This window comes from Jaculus jaculus, chromosome 17 (assembly GCF_020740685.1).
Source record: "Jaculus jaculus isolate mJacJac1 chromosome 17, mJacJac1.mat.Y.cur, whole genome shotgun sequence".
Taxonomy (NCBI): Eukaryota; Metazoa; Chordata; class Mammalia; order Rodentia; family Dipodidae; genus Jaculus; species Jaculus jaculus.
Genome location: NC_059118.1, coordinates 69,385,335 through 69,404,262, shown reverse-complemented (window position 1 = coordinate 69,404,262; position 18,928 = coordinate 69,385,335). Strand labels below are relative to the sequence as shown.

Below are 18,928 nucleotides of genomic sequence, written 5' to 3'. Positions count from 1 at the left end.
TGAAGAAAACTCAGTAGCAGAGGCCAGTAAGCTAAAAACAGAGATATAAAAGGAATAGGAAGGAAGGGAGGGGGGACTTAATAGGATGGTATTGTATATATGCAAGTAGAAGAACAGATTAATGGGGGTGAAAAGGCTAAGTGAGGTCAGGGGAAGAGAATGAGTAAAGGAAAGGTAGAGGGAGGGCTAATCAAAATTTAAGAGGATATAATTAAGTCATATAGAAACCTACTTTTTTTGGACAATGTAACACTCAGAGCCATAGATTGTTACTAGAAAATTTTTAGAGTCAGGGATGGGATACCTCCCAGTGAGTTGTCAGCCACAGGGAGGACTCTGATACGCCTAAAACATTACAGGCCATTGCTGAGGACCCTGGTTTCAAACCAGGAATAGATGTTAAGACCCTATTGCTGAAGACTCTACATATTTGTGCTGCAAGGTCACTGAGAAATCCTGCTGGAGCTGAGCTGAAAACCTCTTCCATGTAGACCAGCTGACAGAAAGCTGGACAAATCCATGCTGCATGCAGTTCAATGTGTGAGAGAGAAATCACCAGTGAAGATATTCAACAGCGGACACTGCAAGCCTTATATTAGACCAGGTAGACCAAATGAGCCAACAGGTGCAATAGTGGCACATCTGTTATGGGGGAAACCAACTGCCCTCTAATTTGACTGGAGGCCTGCCCCATGGAAGGGAATACATCCCTGATACTGAAAACCTACAACAAGGGTAATCATGAGCCCTAGAGGTATAACAACTGCTGCTATGTGGCTAAATGTATATACTATGCACCAAACTGCCCAGTAAGCATTTCTCTTAATGTTTATAATTAATGCTACTCTCACTTTTGGTTAGAGAATCTTCTCTTTTCAGATGGCAGTGACGTTGGGATGACTCAGAAGGTATCATGATGCTGAGAAGAAGTGACAGAGGAGTGCTCAGCACTGAAATACCTCTATAACACTTTCCAAGGCTCAAGGTCCATTGTGGAAGAGGTGGCAGAAAGAATGTAAGAGCCAAAGGAAGGGTAGGATTCCTTACAATGTGCTCCTCCAGATACAAAATGGCTTGGATATCCATGACCTCACAGTACCTGATACGACCTACACAAGACCATCATAATAGTGGAAAAGATCATGATATCAAAAGAAAAGAGAGACTGATTGAGAGGGGAAGGGGATATGATGGAGAGTGGAGTTTCAAAGGAGCAAGTGGGGGAAGGGAGGGAATTACCATGGGATATTGTTCACAATCGTGGAAGTTGTCAATAATAATAATAAAAAAAATCCATGTTGTTGTACTCAATTCCACACAACTGGAATGAGCATCCAAACCAGACAGTTTATAGGAGGAATGGATATAATTTAAGCTTATAGATTCAGGCAAAGTTCCATTAAATGGCAGAAGAAGCTGGCTCCCATCATAAATCCAAGCAGAGAGACACCACCAAACAGAAAGCATCACAAGCAAGTACAAGCAGAGTTCAAAACTATGGTTGGAATTCAGATCTGCTCCCAGTGACACACTCCCTTAGGGCAGCAGTCTCCCTGCTAGGGAATGAAGCTGCAAGCTCAACTTTAACAAAACACCTAAGCCTATGGAGAACAAGCATTCAAATTACCAAACATGCCTTCAACCACCAAAGGGCAAGAAGGTAGGACATGCTATATAGTCAATAATGAAATTCAAGGAAAACCTTAACCTGTTTGAAATATCCCTCAACACTTCAGGAGGTGAAAATTTTTGAAAAATCTAGTTGTCATATCAGCAAGTGTAATTACCTAATAATCTTAAAGAAAGAGCAAAACAGAAAAGTATTTGAGAAAAAAAGGTTATAATTTCCAAATTTAATAAGTACTTTCAAACTATAATGAAATAGGCCCAAGAAGATCCAAAAAACTCAAGCAGCATAAAGGTGAAATGTTCAACATGTTTGCTATCTGTAAGTATAGGTTCTAACTCATATGAGTATGTGAACATGAGAATTGGTGCCAGTAAATCACAAGGACAGGGCAGGAATCAGGATGACTTTCAGGCCTGACAGAATGCCTCACTTACTAACTCAAGGAGAAAAATGATTTTATTTATTTATTTATTTGTGGGAGAGAAAGAAAGATGGAGGGATGGAGGGAGGGAGGGAGGGAGGGAGGGAGGGAGGGAGGGAGGGAGGGAGGGAGAATGGGCATGCCAGGGCCTCCAACCATTGCAAAGGAACTACAGACTCATGTGCTACCTTGTGCATCTGGCTTTACTTGGGTACTGGGGAACCAAACCTGGATCCTATGGCTTTGCAGGCAAGCACCTTAACCTCTAAGCCACTTCTCCAGTCCCTGAAAATGATTTTTAAACATAGCTAAGCTACATTTCAGAGTCAGGGTTAGTCACAGAATATGGAGGCAAAAAGCTCTTGCCTATTAATGTTTGTAGCAATAGTCCATGGGCTGTGTAGGAAATGTGAACCAGATAAACGGAATACCAACAGTTAAGGAAGACCTGCATTCACTACAAAGAAATGATCTAATTTTGAAATGATTTTATGATAGACATTAAAATATTTGATGAAATCTTAGAAAAATTTCCTGTTCTAATACTTGTAGTTTAAAAATTAAGTTTAAGGGTATGATGGTGCATGCCTTAAATTCTAGCACTTGGGAAGCTGAGGTCAGGGGACTGCTATAAGTTCAAGGCCAGTCTCAGATAAAAGTGAATCCCTACCTTGAAAACAAAGTAATTAAATGAAATAAAACCAAGCTTAAAGGTGTTTTGAACTTTTTATAAGCTAACATAGCTACCCTATTTAGATTCTTTTTTTAAAATTTTTTTTGGTTTATTTTTATTTATTTATTTCGGAGCGACAGACAGACAAAGAGGCAGAGAGAGAGAGAATGGGCGCACCAGGGCTTCCAGCCGCTGCAGACGAATTCCAGATGCGGGTGCCCCCTTGTGCATCTGTCTAACGTGGGTCCTGGGAAATCGAGCCTCGAACCGGGGTCCTTAGGCTTCACAGGCTAGTGCTTAACCGCTAAGCCATCTCTCCAGCCCAAGATTCTTTTTTTAATTAAAATTTTTGTTTGTTTTAGGACAGGGACTCATGCAGCCCAGGCTCATTCTGAACTCACGATCCTGCTACTTCTATCTCCCAAGTACTAACATTACAGGCCTGCACCACCACACTGCCCGGTTTGAATTTATTGTATTTTTTCCTGAGTTTACAAATAACCAGTGACTAATAGCAGCTCATTTCATCTGTGAGTCATTACAAACAATGTGTTTTGCACATAAAATATGTAAACAGGCAAATGTCCACTTTAGACAATTAAGACATTTAATGCAGTTACAGTATGAGACTCTATGTTAGGGAAAATAACTACCAATCTGTGATTGATTAACACCCAATCCTCCTTTCCAAACAAAAATTGGTATATTAAGAGGTATCTGTTTAATGTAAAAATGTAATATATATTTTAATTAAACTTCAGTACTACATAGTTAATAAGTACAAGAGATAATGGCTTGTATTATTTGGCATCAATAGTATCATTATTATGAAATGTTACAAGAGAAAGAAGGATGTTTGAACTTATGGTCATATATACCTGTAATTCCAGCGCTTAGAAGATGGAAACAGAAGGCTGAGGAATTTAAGATTTATCTCAGCTACATAGCCAGTTCATTAATAATCATACAATAACTAAACAGAAATCATACAACTATAACATGGAAAGATGAAGTAGGGGTGGGGGTAATACTTACTATCATCTCGACTAGACTGAAAGCTGCTGCCCCTCTTCAGTGATGCTGTCTGACTGAAATGGCCCAACACAGAGGGGCGCACATCATTATCAAGATCCACCATGGGACTGTGCAGAGCTGGGTTACCTGGAACAGAGGCAGTATTCCCATGTAGTCTACATATCCTTACTTGTTGATTTAATGTACTGCTTCTTCTAGACTGAAGAGGTGGCTTAGTGGTTAAGGTACTTGCCTGCAAAGCCAAAGGACCCAGGTTCAATTTCCCAGTATCCCTGGTATGTCCATTCTCTCTTTCTCTATTTGCCTCTCCCTCTCTCTCTCTCTCTCTAGTAAATAAATAAGTAAAAATAAGTAAATAATGTAATGCTTCTCTGAGGTAGCCTGTTGTTCAATTGTTAAAAATGGTTAAAAATATTTTTTATAAATTTTAATTATTTGAGAGAGAGGAGAGAGAGAGAGAGAGAGAGAGAGTGAGAGTGAGTATGGGTGTGCCAGGACTTCCTGCTACTGCAAACAAAATCCAGAAGCATGCACCACTTAGTGCATATGGCTTTATGTGGCTATCAGGGAACAAACTCGGATCCTTAGGCTTTACAGATAAGAACCTTAATCACTGGGCAATATCTCCAGCCCCAATTATTCAATTCTTCAATAAAGCAAGTGTAAGTAACATCAAAACAATTTATTATTTATTTTGGGGGTGGTTGAGATTGATCTTAGGACCTTATACATGTGAATCAAGGACATTACCACACAGCTACACCTTTACTCCTAAAAAGCTTTAAAAAGTCATTGCCACTAGGATGGATTAGGAGAATTGAACACATCATTTTGGCTTAACAGAGAGTTGTGAGAGAACATGTACCAAATAAGGAAGACACCTCATATTGACATCTGGTCTATATAGACAGGCACACACAAATATAGAGCCACACATACACAAGCATGCATACACGTGCAAAAAAAAATAGTATATTAGAAAAAATCCTATTAGAAAATAAAAAACTTTCAACTTCAGTGATGTCATAAGGAAAGGTCTGTATTGGACCAGATGTTACATGAGCTATTGAGAGACAGAATAATTTTGCCTAGTCTCTGTGAGTTGGTACAAATAAAGGCCCTTTAAGCCATATGTTCTCCCTTTAAAAAAAAAAATGTAGTCATTGTCTTAGAAGGCATGCAGCAAAACTGGGGTGGCAGAGGTGCTATAAATGCAAAAGTTAGCTGGGCGTGGTGGCGCATGCCTTTAATCCCAGCACTTGGGAGGCAGAGGTAGAAGGATCGCTGTGAGTTTGAGGCCACCCTGAGACTCCATAGTGAATTCCAGGTCAGTCTGAGCTAGAGTGAGACGCTACCTCAAAAAACAAACAAAAAAATGTAAAAGTTAAGGGAGAGATCAATTTTTGCAAAACAACACATTGGCATTTAGAAAAGAGTCGTAAGTTCTGACTTATCTGCTTCTTTTAATGCTGCAGACTTACAAATTTTTATACTATCAATCTTCGACTTTCTCCCAATGCCACAATTTATACTTAAATCTCTTCATTCCATTGTTTCCTCCCCCCCTTTTGGGATATGACATTTGACTCCCTATCTTACTCCTGATGCCTGCCACCTAGGTTGGATCTTATTTAACTCACACTAATATGGCAGAAGTCAAGCACTCTATTACTGTCAGACAGGTGTCTGTTATCCTAGCACTTACAAGGTAGAGACAGGAAGAGCAGGATTTCATGGCAAGCCTCAGCTACTGTAGCAGTACTTTCTTGTTGCTGGGACAAAATACCCAACCAGTATCAGCTTATAGAGGAAAGGGTTTATTTGGGGCTTATAGTTTCAAGGAGTTTCATTGTGGCAGGTAAAGCACTGCATGAGCAGATGTGTCACATCTTAACATCAGCAAAGAGAAAGTAGAAAATGAGCTGAGGGCAGGGTAGCAAGCAGGGCTGGACTACAACACCCCAAGGGCCACTCCTAGTGACACATTTCCACCAGTCTACACCTCCAAAGGCTCTACAACCTTCACAAACAGTGCTTCTACCTGGGGATTAAGTATTCAAACACATGAGGCTATGGGAGACATTTTACATTCAAACTGCCACAGCTAAACAGCAAGTTCAGGTCAGCTTGGACTACAGTACACCATGTCCTAAAAAACAAAAACTCTTCTACTTTTTTATCCTAAAATACCAATTTCTGTTTTTTTCTTTTTTCTTTTTTGGTTTTCCAAGATAGGATCTCATTCTAGCTCAGACTGACCTGGAATTCATTATGGAGTCTCAGGGTGGCCTTGAACTCATGGTGATCCTCCTACCTCTGCCTCCCAAGTGCTGGGATTAAAGGCGTGTGCCACCACACCTGGCTCTTAAAATACCAATTTATTGATTCTCTTGTCCAAAGTCTTCTACAAAGCCCTCAGAATAAAGTCTACACCAGTGTTTTCTAGTCCAAATTATCCTAAAATTCAGTAGGCACTTTTGATAAAACAAAGATCAAAGTAACCATTAGGAGTAGAATCCCATGTTAATAAAGGAGCTTGTATGAATATTGGCTTTAAGTTGTAAAATCTGCTTTCCAGCTACAGAAGACCCTATAAACACAATGCTAAGCTGTCACTGAACATTCAAAGACTTCAACATGAACCAACTTTAATGAATACCTACAGTTTTTCTTATGTATAAGACACTCAAATACTCTCCCTAAAACTAAATGTTGATGCATTCCTTTAGTGCTAGCTATAGGAGAGGCTATGATAGAAGGATCCCTTGAGCCTAGGAGTTGAGGGCCATTCTGGGCAACATAGACAGTCCCATCTTAAGCAAAAACAAGAAGAAAAAAGGGCTAGAGTTTCTCAATGGTAAGGCATTTGCTGGCAAAACATGGGCTGGAGAGATGGCTTAGTGGTTAAGGCACATGCCTATGAAGCCCAAGAACCCAAGTTCGATTCTCTAGGTCCCACGTAAACCAGATGGAGGTGGTGGCGCATGCATCTGGAGTTAATTTGCAGTGGCTAGAGGCCCTGGCATGCCCATTCTTTCTCTCTCTCTCTCTCTGTCTCTTTCTCTCCTTCTCTGTCTCAAATAAATAAAAATAAAACCTTAAAAAAAAAAACAACAAAACAACTAGTGACTCAAGTTTCCCCAGTACCAATGTAAAGCCAGATCCACAAAATGGGCACATGCATCTGGAGTTCATCTACAGATATTAGAGGCCCTATGCCCATTCTTTCTATTTCTCTTTGTCTGTCTCTCTCTGCTTGCAAATAAATATATCACTAAAAAATTTAAAAAAGAACAAAATAGTTTTGGGCTTAGGTACCTCAAGTCCTACGACAGACTTCACACAGAACCCTGCATGGCACCCCTACCTGCTACCCAGGTCAAAATCCACAATCTTGCTGATCCCCAGAACCCTAACCCCTGCCACCAGGTGCATACAGGATTCCATGGAGAGCCCACCTATTCTCCAAGTTAGAGGCCACGTGCTCATTGACCCTAATGCTCCACCCCTCACAACTCATAAACAACACTTACTTATGAGGTCAGTGTTCAGCTGAGCTGAGATCAACACAGCTATCCCACTGACAAATCAGTACCAACTGACCCCACATATGAACTTTAAAGATCACCTAGTGAATCCACAACCACCTAAACTGAGGTAATAGCAAGTGTAGTCCCAAATGCCCACTCAATGCAGGTGGGTCAGACGCTTGCACCAAAACACTCAGCCAAGAAACTAATTCCAAATGTGCAAATACCATCATAAAAACACAAGCAATAAAACACACACATATACACACCACAACACAGATTCTAGGTCTCCTCAAAAAAATGATAAATTCTATACTAATGTTCTCCAATGAGAAAAATTTACATGAAATTACAAAGAATTTAAAAGAAAAATTTTAAATATGTTCAAAGACTTAGAAGAGGATGTGAATAAAATCCTGAATGAGTTTCCAAGAGAACATAAACCAACAGCAGAATAAGGAAATCAATACTGGATATGAAAATACAAGTCAATAAAGAGAAAAATAAAGCTGGGTGTGATAACTTACTTGGGAGGTAAAGGTAGGAGGACTATATTGATTTTGAGGTTACCCTGAGACTACATAATGAATTCTAGGTCATCCTGGGCTAAAGTGAGACCCTACCTTGAAAAACAACAACAAAAACAACAAAAGTGGGAGAATACAGAAAATCTAAACTGAAATGAAGATGGACATGAAAAAATTTTTAAAAAGCTCAGTGGAAAGCCTCATCAATAGAACAGATCATGTGGAGGACAGAGTATCATAGCTTTAAGACAAACAGGAATTCATCAAAAACATAAAGGGAGGGAGAAAGGGAGAGAGAGAAAAAAAAAAAGAAAGAAAAGAGAAAGAAAGAAAAGAAAAGAGAAAGAAAGAAAACAAAAGAAAAGAAAAGAGAAAGAAAAGAAAAGTTAAAGCAGATGACACAATGGTACAAGCCCACAACTGCTATTGCTTTACAGTCATCTGCCACCAACCTGCCTCAGCCTTCTGTGCCCAGCTACAGTTGGGTATGCAATTACCATGAAAGAGAAAAGACAATAGGAATATTTTTTAAATGATTATTTTATTTCTTAACAACATTATTGTTGTCTTCTGTGCTATATCTAGAGCTACTTTTTATCTTCCAGTTAAAAAGTCTTCCTTGGGGCTGGAGAGATGGCTTAGCAGTTAAGCGCTTGCCTGTGAAGCCTAAGGACCCCGGTTCGAGGCTCGGTTCCCCAGGTCCCACGTTAGCCAGATGCACAAGGGGGCGCACGTGTCTGGAGTTCGTTTGCAGAGGCTGGAAGCCCTGGCGCGCCCATTCTCTCTCTCTCCCTCTATCTGTCTTTCTCTGTGTCTGTCGCTCTCAAATAAATAAATTAATTAATTTAAAAAAAAAATTAAAAAAAAAGTCTTCCTTGGCCCTCCCTGGATTCCTGTAGTAGTGGTAGAAGGCAGGCACAATTAAAAGTCTTCCTTGGCCCTCCTGGATTCCTGTGGTGGTAGAAGGCAGGTATGGTGATCATTACAAGACTGGGAGGAAGAGTTTGTGGTGGTGGTAGAAGGCAGGCATGGTGATCATTATAAGATGGGCAGGAAGAGATTGTGGTGGTGGTAGAAGGCAGACATGGTGATCATTACAAGACTGGGAGGAAGAGATTGTGGTGGTGGTAGAAAGCAGACATGGTGATCATTACAAGACTGGGAGGAAGAGATTGTGGTGGTGGTAGAAGGCAGACATGGTGATCATTACAAGACTGGGAGGAAGAGATTGTGGTGGTGGTAGAAGGCAGACATGGTGATCATTACAAGACGGGCAGGAAGAGTTTGTGGTGGTGGTAGAAGGCAGGCATGGTGATCATTACAAGACTGGGAGGAAGAGATTGTGGTGGTGGTAGAAGGCAGACATGGTGATCATTACAAGACGGGCAGGAAGAGTTTGTGGTGGTGGTAGAAGGCAGGCATGGTGATCATTACAAGACTGGGAGGAAGAGATTGTGGTGGTGGTAGAAGGCAGGAATGGTGATCATTACAAGACTGGCAGGAAGAGTTTGTAGTGGTGGTAGAAGGCAGACATGATGATCATTACAAGACGGGCAGAAGAGTTTGTGGTGGTGGTAGAAGGCAGGAATGGTGATCATTACAAGACTGGGAGGAAGAGTTTGTGGTGGTGGTAGAAGGCAGGCATGGTGATCATTACAAGACTGGCAGGAAGAGTTTGTGGTGGTGGTAGAAGGCAGGCATGGTGATCATTACAAGACTGGCAGGAAGAGTTTGTAGTGGTGGTAGAAGGCAGACATGATGATCATTACAAGACGGGCAGAAGAGTTTGTGGTGGTGGTAGAAGGCAGGAATGGTGATCATTACAAGACTGGGAGGAAGAGTTTGTGGTGGTGGTAGAAGGCAGGCATGGTGATCATTACAAGACTGGCAAGAAGAGTTTGTAGTGGTGGTAGAGGCATATTAAAACAGCTATGAAATTCCACCTTACTCCAGTCAGGATGGCAATCATTAAAAAAATCATAATAAATGTTGGCATGGACATAGGGAAAGAGGAGCCCTCATTCACTGTTGGTGGGAATGAAAACTTGAAAAACCACTATGGAAATCAATATGGAGACTCCTGGAAAAGATGAAAATAGAACTACTAATAGACCCAGTTATTCCCCTTCTGGGCATTTACCCTAAAGGCTCCATGCTTCACTGCAGATAAATTTGCTCAACCAAGTTTGTAGCTGCTCTGTTCATGATAGCTAAGAACTAGAATCAACCCAGGTTGATGAATGAATAATGAAGTTGTGGTAAATTTACATAATCATTTCTACTCAGCAGTAAAAAAAAAATGATACAATGAAATTTATAGGAAAATGAATAGACTTAAAACAGATCATACTCAGCAAACACAATTACAGAAAAACAAACATAGCATGTTCTCACTCATCTGTGGTTTCTAACCTGGGGATACCTCACAGGTAACTTCAGATCCAGATAATAGGGATGGAAGGGTTTGTGGGGAGGGGCAGGGGAGGTTAGGGGGAAATAAACACAAAACTAAACCCAAAATGAAGTACAATAGAATTCTTTTTCCATGAAGGTTGACTAAAAGATTTAACCTTCAATAGGAATATGGGGCAATATCTAAAAAGAAGGGCCTTGTAGAGGGTGGGATGGAGCCTCACCTTAAAACATTTGGCTTTGGCCTGTAACTCCAAGTACCAGAAATAGGTTGCTACCCACATCGAGCTGTTGATCAGAGAGACCTAAGAGGTCCCCAAAACAAGACAGCCTTTTGTCAAAGCACTTGATTATTCACCTGAAGTAAAAGGTAAGGCCCTACTGCTAAAAATACTATATACTGCCAACATAGAACACTGAGAGACCTGGCTGGAATCTAGAAAAATAGCCAGTCCCCAGATGGTTAGCCCATTTAGTGCTGGAAAGCGTTACATGAGCTACTGGGGGAAAGTGGCCAACAATGGTATAAGCAAGCACATATAATGGTGTGAGTCTAAAGTACTCAAAACCAACCAGCTTGACAAGATACACACACCTGTGCAATGGTGGCACACAGCCTTTGTGCCTACTGATTGGTTAAGAGATATACTCAGTGGAAAGGAACCCATAACTAGAACTTGGAATCGGGTTAAAATTTTATGGAGACCAATATTATGGTTTCTAACGACAAGCTTCTGCTACTCTCTTTAGCTAAAAGAGGGGCTACATCCATCAAAATCTCCCTAAATTAACAATGCTTATCCCATTTAACCTATGCTGACTTCATTTTTCATTGAAGAATCTGCTTTACTTTTTCAGAAGGTGGCAAGACCAGAGGAGATAAACTACCCCTCATAGCTTAGCCAAGGCCCAGGCAAAACCACAGAGGTATTGGGGAGATGAGGAAGAAGGCAGCTTCCATGGTGAGCCTGACAATCAGTGCCAGGGTGTAGGAGACACACACTGAGGATACTCTATACATACCAAAGCAGAAATCCAGAGGATACCTAGAGATTATCACTGAAGTAAACTTAAAACACTATAGACTATAGACAAAGCTACCTGATGAACACAGATTTTAAAATTCTCAACAAATACTTACAAAATAAATACACAAAAAGATGATTCACCATGATTCAGTGGATGTTATCCCAGAGATGCAGGGATGGTTCAACATATGCAAATCAATAAATGTAATACAGCATATATGCACTCAAGGACAAAAATCACATTATCAACTCATTAGATACATTAGAAATCATTAGAAAAAGCTTCCAGCATCCAACAGCCCCTCAGGATAAAACCCCTGGAGAGGCCAACGATGGAGAGAACATATATTAACATAATAAAGGCTATATATGAAAAAGCTATAGCCAACATCATGCTAGGTGGAGAAAATCCCAAAGCAATCCTATTAAAAACAGGAACAAGACAAGGATGTCCACTCTCAAATCCTATTCAATAAAATGATTGATGTTTTAGCTACAGCAATAACATATAAGGAAACAAAAGGGATAAAAATAGGAAAATAAATCAAAGTATTTCTGTTCACAGATGATATGCTTTTATGCATACAAGACCCTAAGGACTGTACCAGAAAACTCGTGGAACAGATAAACACTTTTAGCAAAAAGACAGGATAAAAAATGAACACATAAAAATTAGCAGACATTCTATATACCAATGACAATCATAGTAAGAAAAAAAACAGGGAAAAGTCACATTTACAATAGCCTCAAAAACTAAAACATATCTAGAAGTAATACTAGCCAATGAAGTGATACCTCTACAATGAAAACTTTTAAAAAGCCTGAAGAGATTGATACAGATGCTAGAAGATGCTCCTGAACTGGTAGGATTAAAACTGTAAAAATGGTCATCCTGCCATAAGCAAGCTATAGATTTACTGTAATCAAAATCACAATCTCTGTGCCATTCTTCACAGAAATTAAAAAAATAAATTAATACAGATGCACAAAAATATATATCATATGTGATAACAAAAAAAGGCCAGTTACAATATTTAATGAACTAACCTCTTGGTTGGTAACCCAACATTGCCAATGAGATAGAAATGCAGGCCTCTCATGCCCAACTGGCACCTTTATGAGCTGCATGTGTGCCAAGTGACCAGAAGGTGGCACTGCAGGGATGATCACAAGGTGTTCAGATGAACATTGACCTAGACATTTGTTTCTCTCTCTGATGTTTTATTCCTTTTCTGTGTCAAAAGGTCTTATAATGTGCTACTTAAATGAATTAGAAGATTTATGTGTTGAAAAGACATGACTTATTTACTATCAAGTATCAACAAAAAAAATCCAAAAACTTGAGCATTAATTACTCTTTTAAAGCTTCAATTACATGACCTGATATCTTCAGGCCACAAAATGATTATAAATATGAAGCAGCTTTGACAATAAGCATCACTGTAAGACAGCAAAGAACAAAATAAAAAGATAATTGTTACAAAGTATATAATCAACAAACGTCTAGAATGTTTTACAAGAAATCAGCTCATTTTCACTTGTTTTATTTTATAATATGAGAGCAGTAACTCATGATTGAGAAATTGCATGTTATATAAAACATATGGCTATAAATAAGAATACAGTAGAACTATTTGAAGTTTTTATTATATCATGCTGCCATGATCTGCAGAGGATATGCAACTGAAAATGATGTCACTTTGTATATTTTCTCTAAAGACTAACAGATCTGGCCAAAGGGAACCAACTGAGGACAATGTACAACCATATCTACTATACAATTGGCTTTTTTATTGGAGTGCTTTCTTGCAATGGGACTTATGTAAGTAACAGGAAGAGTTTCTATAAAGCTGTGTTTGTCCTTTTCAAAGTACTACTATATTCATATGAATTTTGACAAATCATTTGGTTTCTTTGGCCATTAATTTTCTCAGGAAACAAATCTTATGATTTTTGTTTTTGTTTTGAGACTTTTTATTGGTAGTCCTGGGGATGTGCTCCTTTGAGACAGAGTCTATCACTGGATAAACCAACTGCAAACTGTCAGACTAGCTAGCCCTTGACTTTTGGGATTCTCCTGGCTCAGCACTCCATTATTGCATTGAGATCACAGAAGCATGTGCTACTCTGCATCTAGCTCGTGGGTGTTTGAGAGCTGAATGCAGGCAGCAGGTTTCGCAAGCATGCATTTTAAGCACTGAGATACCTTCCCAGTTCCTAGTATTGCCATTTCTATATAGTATTTACAGGAAAAATCATATAGACAAAAGTCAAGAAATACTCTGGGTACCCATAAACTTGTATCTCTGTTATAATTCCAGTAATATAAAAGATACAGATCTTAACTACAAATGGTTAGAAGAAAAAATTTCTTTAAACACATAACATTAAACACACACTACACAATTATACTTCTTCATTCCTAATGGCTAAAAGTCAGCATCTTGTTTAGGAAAGACAGAAAAATGGGGAAATTTTTGAGGATATAAGAAGGGAAAAAAGCCCTGCCCACCAGGAATGTGACTGAATCATCTGGCCAACAATGAAGCAAGAATTCTAGCACAATTAATATCTTATTTTACAGGAATCTCATTGGAAATTTCATTTACAGCAAAAGTCATGTCCTAAGTTCCTTGTGCAAACCTAGTGGCTCCTGGTTTTATCTTATCATACTATGGCACTTGTGGAATCATCCCCTAATCTCAATTATCATTGAATAGGGAGACAGAGACAGAGGAGGGTAAGGTTTCCCACAAACAATTGAACCATGGAATTTGAAAAGACTTCTATATTCTTATATATAGGCACTACTTAGAATAGCACTCTCTCAGAGAAGCCCACATACATGTTCTTGAATGTGCTTTTCATTCTCTCAGTGACTTTTTTTCCCCCTCTGCTTATCAAAGTATTTTTAATAAAATGTCCAACTCTGCTTCATACCTGTTCTTCCTGAAATTCCTTCTAATGTAGAAATCATGAATTCTGAGTTGAGGTCTTTAAATCTAGGAAAACTCCTCAGACTGCGGACGTTGACAGTGGGGCTATGACTCAGTCCTCTTACTGCTAACATAATTTTTCCAGTTAAAACTTCTAAAACCTATGGCAGCAATGTTCGTGAAGGAATTTCTTTTTTTTTTTTGAAGTATGCAAATAGAGGAACAAATTACAAACATAAAATTAAAAAATTGGTTTTGAAATACAATATAAATACATAACAGAAATTTTGTTTTAATAAGAGAAAAACATTGGAATGCATTGTTTAGAAGCAGCAAGTTATTTGCCCATGGATACTAATGAGGCAACCAATCATAACTTCACCATTCTTCATAATTTGCTATTAATAAGTTGAAACAATTGCTATTTTTCAACAACTGTGAAATTTCCACTAATTAAAAGTACTTCAGCTCTATGTTACTGTATAAATCTAAAAAGAGCTCCCACAAGGCTCATACACAAGAATTTAAGGTAAAACTGAATCCTGCAACAGTTTCAAAATACTGATAAGGACTTTAAGACAATTTAAAAAGGGGGGAAGGGAAGGAGAGAGGAGGGGAAGGAAAGAAGAAAGGAAAAAAGGAAAGACTATAACTAGTCTTCTACAGGACTTTCAGATCTTGTCATTAATCAGTTAAATCCTTTCATCTCAAGATTTTCCTATTTTAAATGCAAATAAAATTTGTTCAACAGACTCTACACAATAAGCAAGACTACAGATGTGGAGCCAGGTGAGTACATTTACTGTATTTTTTCTTTATGCCTCCTACAAGTTTTCTCACAGTCTACAATAGTGGGGGAAAGCTTATCCATAGCCCCCAGACTCTCAGAAGGGCAGTTGATTTCCTGATTTCCTCATAGCCCTCAAACACCTTTGAACACATTATCCTGAGCACAGCATGCCCTTGTCCGGTGGGCAGCCCGACCACCCACTGCTGCTTGTTGACCAAATATGCAGGGCCTGGAGCTACCAGACAGAGGCAGGATGGGATTCCTTTCAAGCACACCACATGGAGGAATTTCAATGCCAAGGCAAGGGGTGGGCGTATCAAGGTAGAATTAGAAATTCCTCTGGAATTAGTCCTGTGTCAACAGATAAAAATGCTCTCTCCTTTGATCTTCTGATTCTCTGTATTTAAAGCTCCAATGGGGAAATTTCCTTAATCTGAAGGGAATCATTTTGTCCAAATTAAACCAAAGAAGTCATGGCAAACACATCCTTTACCTCATTCTACTTTAGAGTATCTTTATCAGGTTCCAGGTCATATTGCTGATATGCATTTCAACACTATTCAAAACAGTTCAGGAAAGTAAATGCATTTTAAAAGCAAAACTATAAGCATGAACTTTCAAGATGCATTTCTGCCTAAAAAATAACCATACATGGGCTGGAGAAATGGTTTAGCGGTTAAGGCACTTGCTTACAAAGCCAAAGGACAAAGGTCCAATTCCCCAGTAACCATGTAAACGAGATGCACAAGGTGGCGCATGCTTCTGGAGTTCATTTGCAGTAGCTAGAGGCCCTGGCATACCCCTTGTCTATGTCTGTCTTTCCTCTCTATCTCGCTCTCTCTTGATTACAAATAAATAAAAATATTTTTTTAAAAAAGAACCATACATGAGTTATAAATAAGGTAGATAAAAGAATTACCAAAAAAACCCATACTTTTAAAAGCCTTTTACAGCATTTATAAATAATTAAAGAAAATATGTCTAAATTATATGCCAAATAATTACTCAAATTACAAAATACAGAATTAAAAGACTTGTAATAGTCACTATTTTAAAATTATCAGGTATAAGACCCTGCTATTGAAGATACTGCATATTTGGCTTCAGAACTCTTGAGAAATCAGGCTGGAGCTGAGGTGGAAGCCAGCTCTATTGATGAGCTGTCATAGTTCCGGAAAGTGCTACGCAGCCAGCTGGGGAAGAAAAGCTATCAATAGTCTTAACCAGCAATAAACCCTACAAGTTATATGGCTAGCCAGCCAGGCAGGAAAATGGTACAATGGTGGCATGTCTGTCATAGGCAAACCAATTCCTTTCTGATAGGCTTTGAGGTCTGTGCCACAGAAGGGAATTCATGCCTGGAACTGATAGCCAATTCAAAAGCCTATGGCTAGAGAGATCATAAGCTCTGCTGAGGAAACAACTACTATTGTTTGGCTAAATGGAGAGACCAAGTCCATCAAATTGCCCTCTAAGTATTTATGTTTATGTCCATATATTAGTGCTGCACTCAATTTTGGTTAGAGACACTTTTCAGATAGCAGTGACTGCTGAGGAGACTCAAAACTCATGAAAATGTTGAGAAGTGATAGTATATTGTTCAGCATTAAGTAAAACATCTCTATTACACTCTCCAAGATCCAGAGACCACTGATGAACAGGTGGTGGAAAGAATATAAGAGCAAAGGATGGGCAGGAGTGCTCTGGAATACTGTCTTCCAGACACAAGGTGGTAGTTGCATTTATGACCTCATATCTATTCAACCTGCATAATATGAGGGGCAAAGAAAAAAAGTGACGACATCAAAAGAAGAGGGACTATCCAGGAATGATGACATACACCTTTAATCCCAACACCCGGGAGGCTAAGGCAGGAGGATCACAGTGAGTTTGAGGCCAGCCTAGACTACAGAGTGAATTCCAGGTAAGCCTGGGCTAAAGTAAGACTCTACTTCAAAAAGGCAAAACCAAAACCAAACAACAGCAACAAAAAACCTAAAACAAAAGAAAAGAGACTACTTGGAAAGAAGAAGGGGTTCAGTGGAGGGGAGATAGTAGAGGGGTGGCAAAACAGGGTGGTGGATGGCTAGAGTGGTTACAGCATTTGCCTGCAAAGCCAAAAGATGACCCAAGTTCAATTACCCAGGACACACGTAAACCAGATGAACAAGGTAGTGCATGCATTTACAGTTGCTTTCCAGAGTGGCCCAGAGGACTTGATGTGCCCATTCTGTCTGTCTCTATCTGCCTCTATCTCTCTCACACAAGTAAATAAATAAAAATAGAAAAATTTTAAAATAGGGTAGTGGGAGGGGATTATGATTAGGGCATATATGTACATGTATGGAGGCTGTCAATAAAGAGTTTAAAAATAGCCGGGCGTGGTGGCGCACGCCTTTAATCCCAGCACTCGGGAGGCAGAGGTAGGAGGATCGCCATGAGTTCAAGGCCACCCTGAGATGACAGAGTTAATTCCAGGTCAGCCTGGACCAGAGTGAGACCCTACCTCGAAAAACCAAAAAAAAAAAAAAAAGAGTTTAAAAATATAAACTTACCAAGTAATGTATATACAGTGAACTAATGTGTTTGGTATTTAGTATAAAACTTTTCATTGTACTAACGAGAAATGATGGGATTGGGCATGATATGTGTATGTATAGACATATATACATATGTATATAGACACACACACATATCATGCCCAATCCCATTATATATACATATATATAGACACACACACACACACACACACACACACACACACACACACACACGCAAGATGTACAAGAAGCCAAGCAAGATAAGCTGCCAGAAAACCCACACAAAAAAGATCCCTTGACACAAGTTTTTTAGACTACCTGATCTAAGAAACTTCTTGGAAAGATGAACTGGGGGTTGGAGAAATACCTCAGTTGGTGAAGTGCCTGCTTTACAACCATGAGAACCCAAGTTTGATCCTCTTAAACACACATTTAAAAAGCTGAGCACAGTGACAGTACTTGTAATCTCTGGGAAGGCAGAGACAAACAGAAACTTGGGCCAGTCAGTTAGCCTACTTGGAAATTTCCAAATCAATGAGAAGAAAACCATACCTACACATGCATGTACACCCATGGACACATGAACACAACAAACACACACAAAAGTGGACAAAATATTTTAGAAAGTCAAAAAAACTAAGAACTAGTTCTTTCCTATGAGCATCAGCTGCTGTTTTACGCTGCAGGTTCCAAAATGCTAATCCAAAAGCAAATTAACAGTCAAGTCCTGATCCTGTTCAAAAAGTACCTAAATCACTATGACCATTGGTCATTTTTATTTGAAGAGTAAAACTATCTTAAAACTAGATTTTCAAAAATTCTACAATCATTGTGTAAAAAAATCAGATCCCAGCAGATAAAACTTTTCACATACCTATATGATTTTCAAATAACAATGACAATTTCTAAAGGTGAGCATTTCAAATTGAATTCAGAGTGTATTAAGTATCACATGGTACTTTCCTCTTCCTGACAAAAAGAATAGAAAAGAATGGAAAATCTGATCTTTGCTTGGCTAGAGAGACCATTCTGCATATATGTACAATATCATACTTTTACTGTCTTTTAGCCTATGGACATAGTTTTTATAGTTTTAAAGGAAGTTCAATTGACCTGATAACCCTTTCCTAACAGAAGCTGCAATCTAATTTTGTGTGCCGGAAAACTACCTACCCCTGCAGTGCAGCCATGTCAGAACTCTATGCATTAACTCCACTATTTAAAATGTATATATGGGGGCTGGAGAGATGATTCAGCAGCTAAGGTGCTTGCATGCAAAGCCTAATGACCAAGGTTCAATTCCCTATTACCCACGTAAAGCCAGATGCACAAAGTGGCACATGCATCTGGAGTCCATTTGCAGCAGCCAGAGGCATGCCCATTCTCTTTGCCTGTCTCTCTGCTTA

The 18,928-nt window shown here is 39.2% G+C and overlaps 1 protein-coding gene across 3 annotated transcripts in view; it reads right to left on the bottom strand.

Moving 5' to 3' along the window:
- Exoc2 (exocyst complex component 2) overlaps window positions 1-18,928 on the bottom strand; it is a 171,442-nt gene that overhangs the window by 67,883 nt on the left and 84,631 nt on the right. For all 3 annotated transcript variants that reach the window (XM_045136639.1, XM_004666142.2, XM_045136640.1), the window contains exon 13: window positions 3,760-3,885. In XM_045136639.1, coding sequence (XP_044992574.1) covers window positions 3,760-3,885 — 126 coding nt within the window. The remainder of the gene's footprint in view (window positions 1-3,759; window positions 3,886-18,928) is intronic.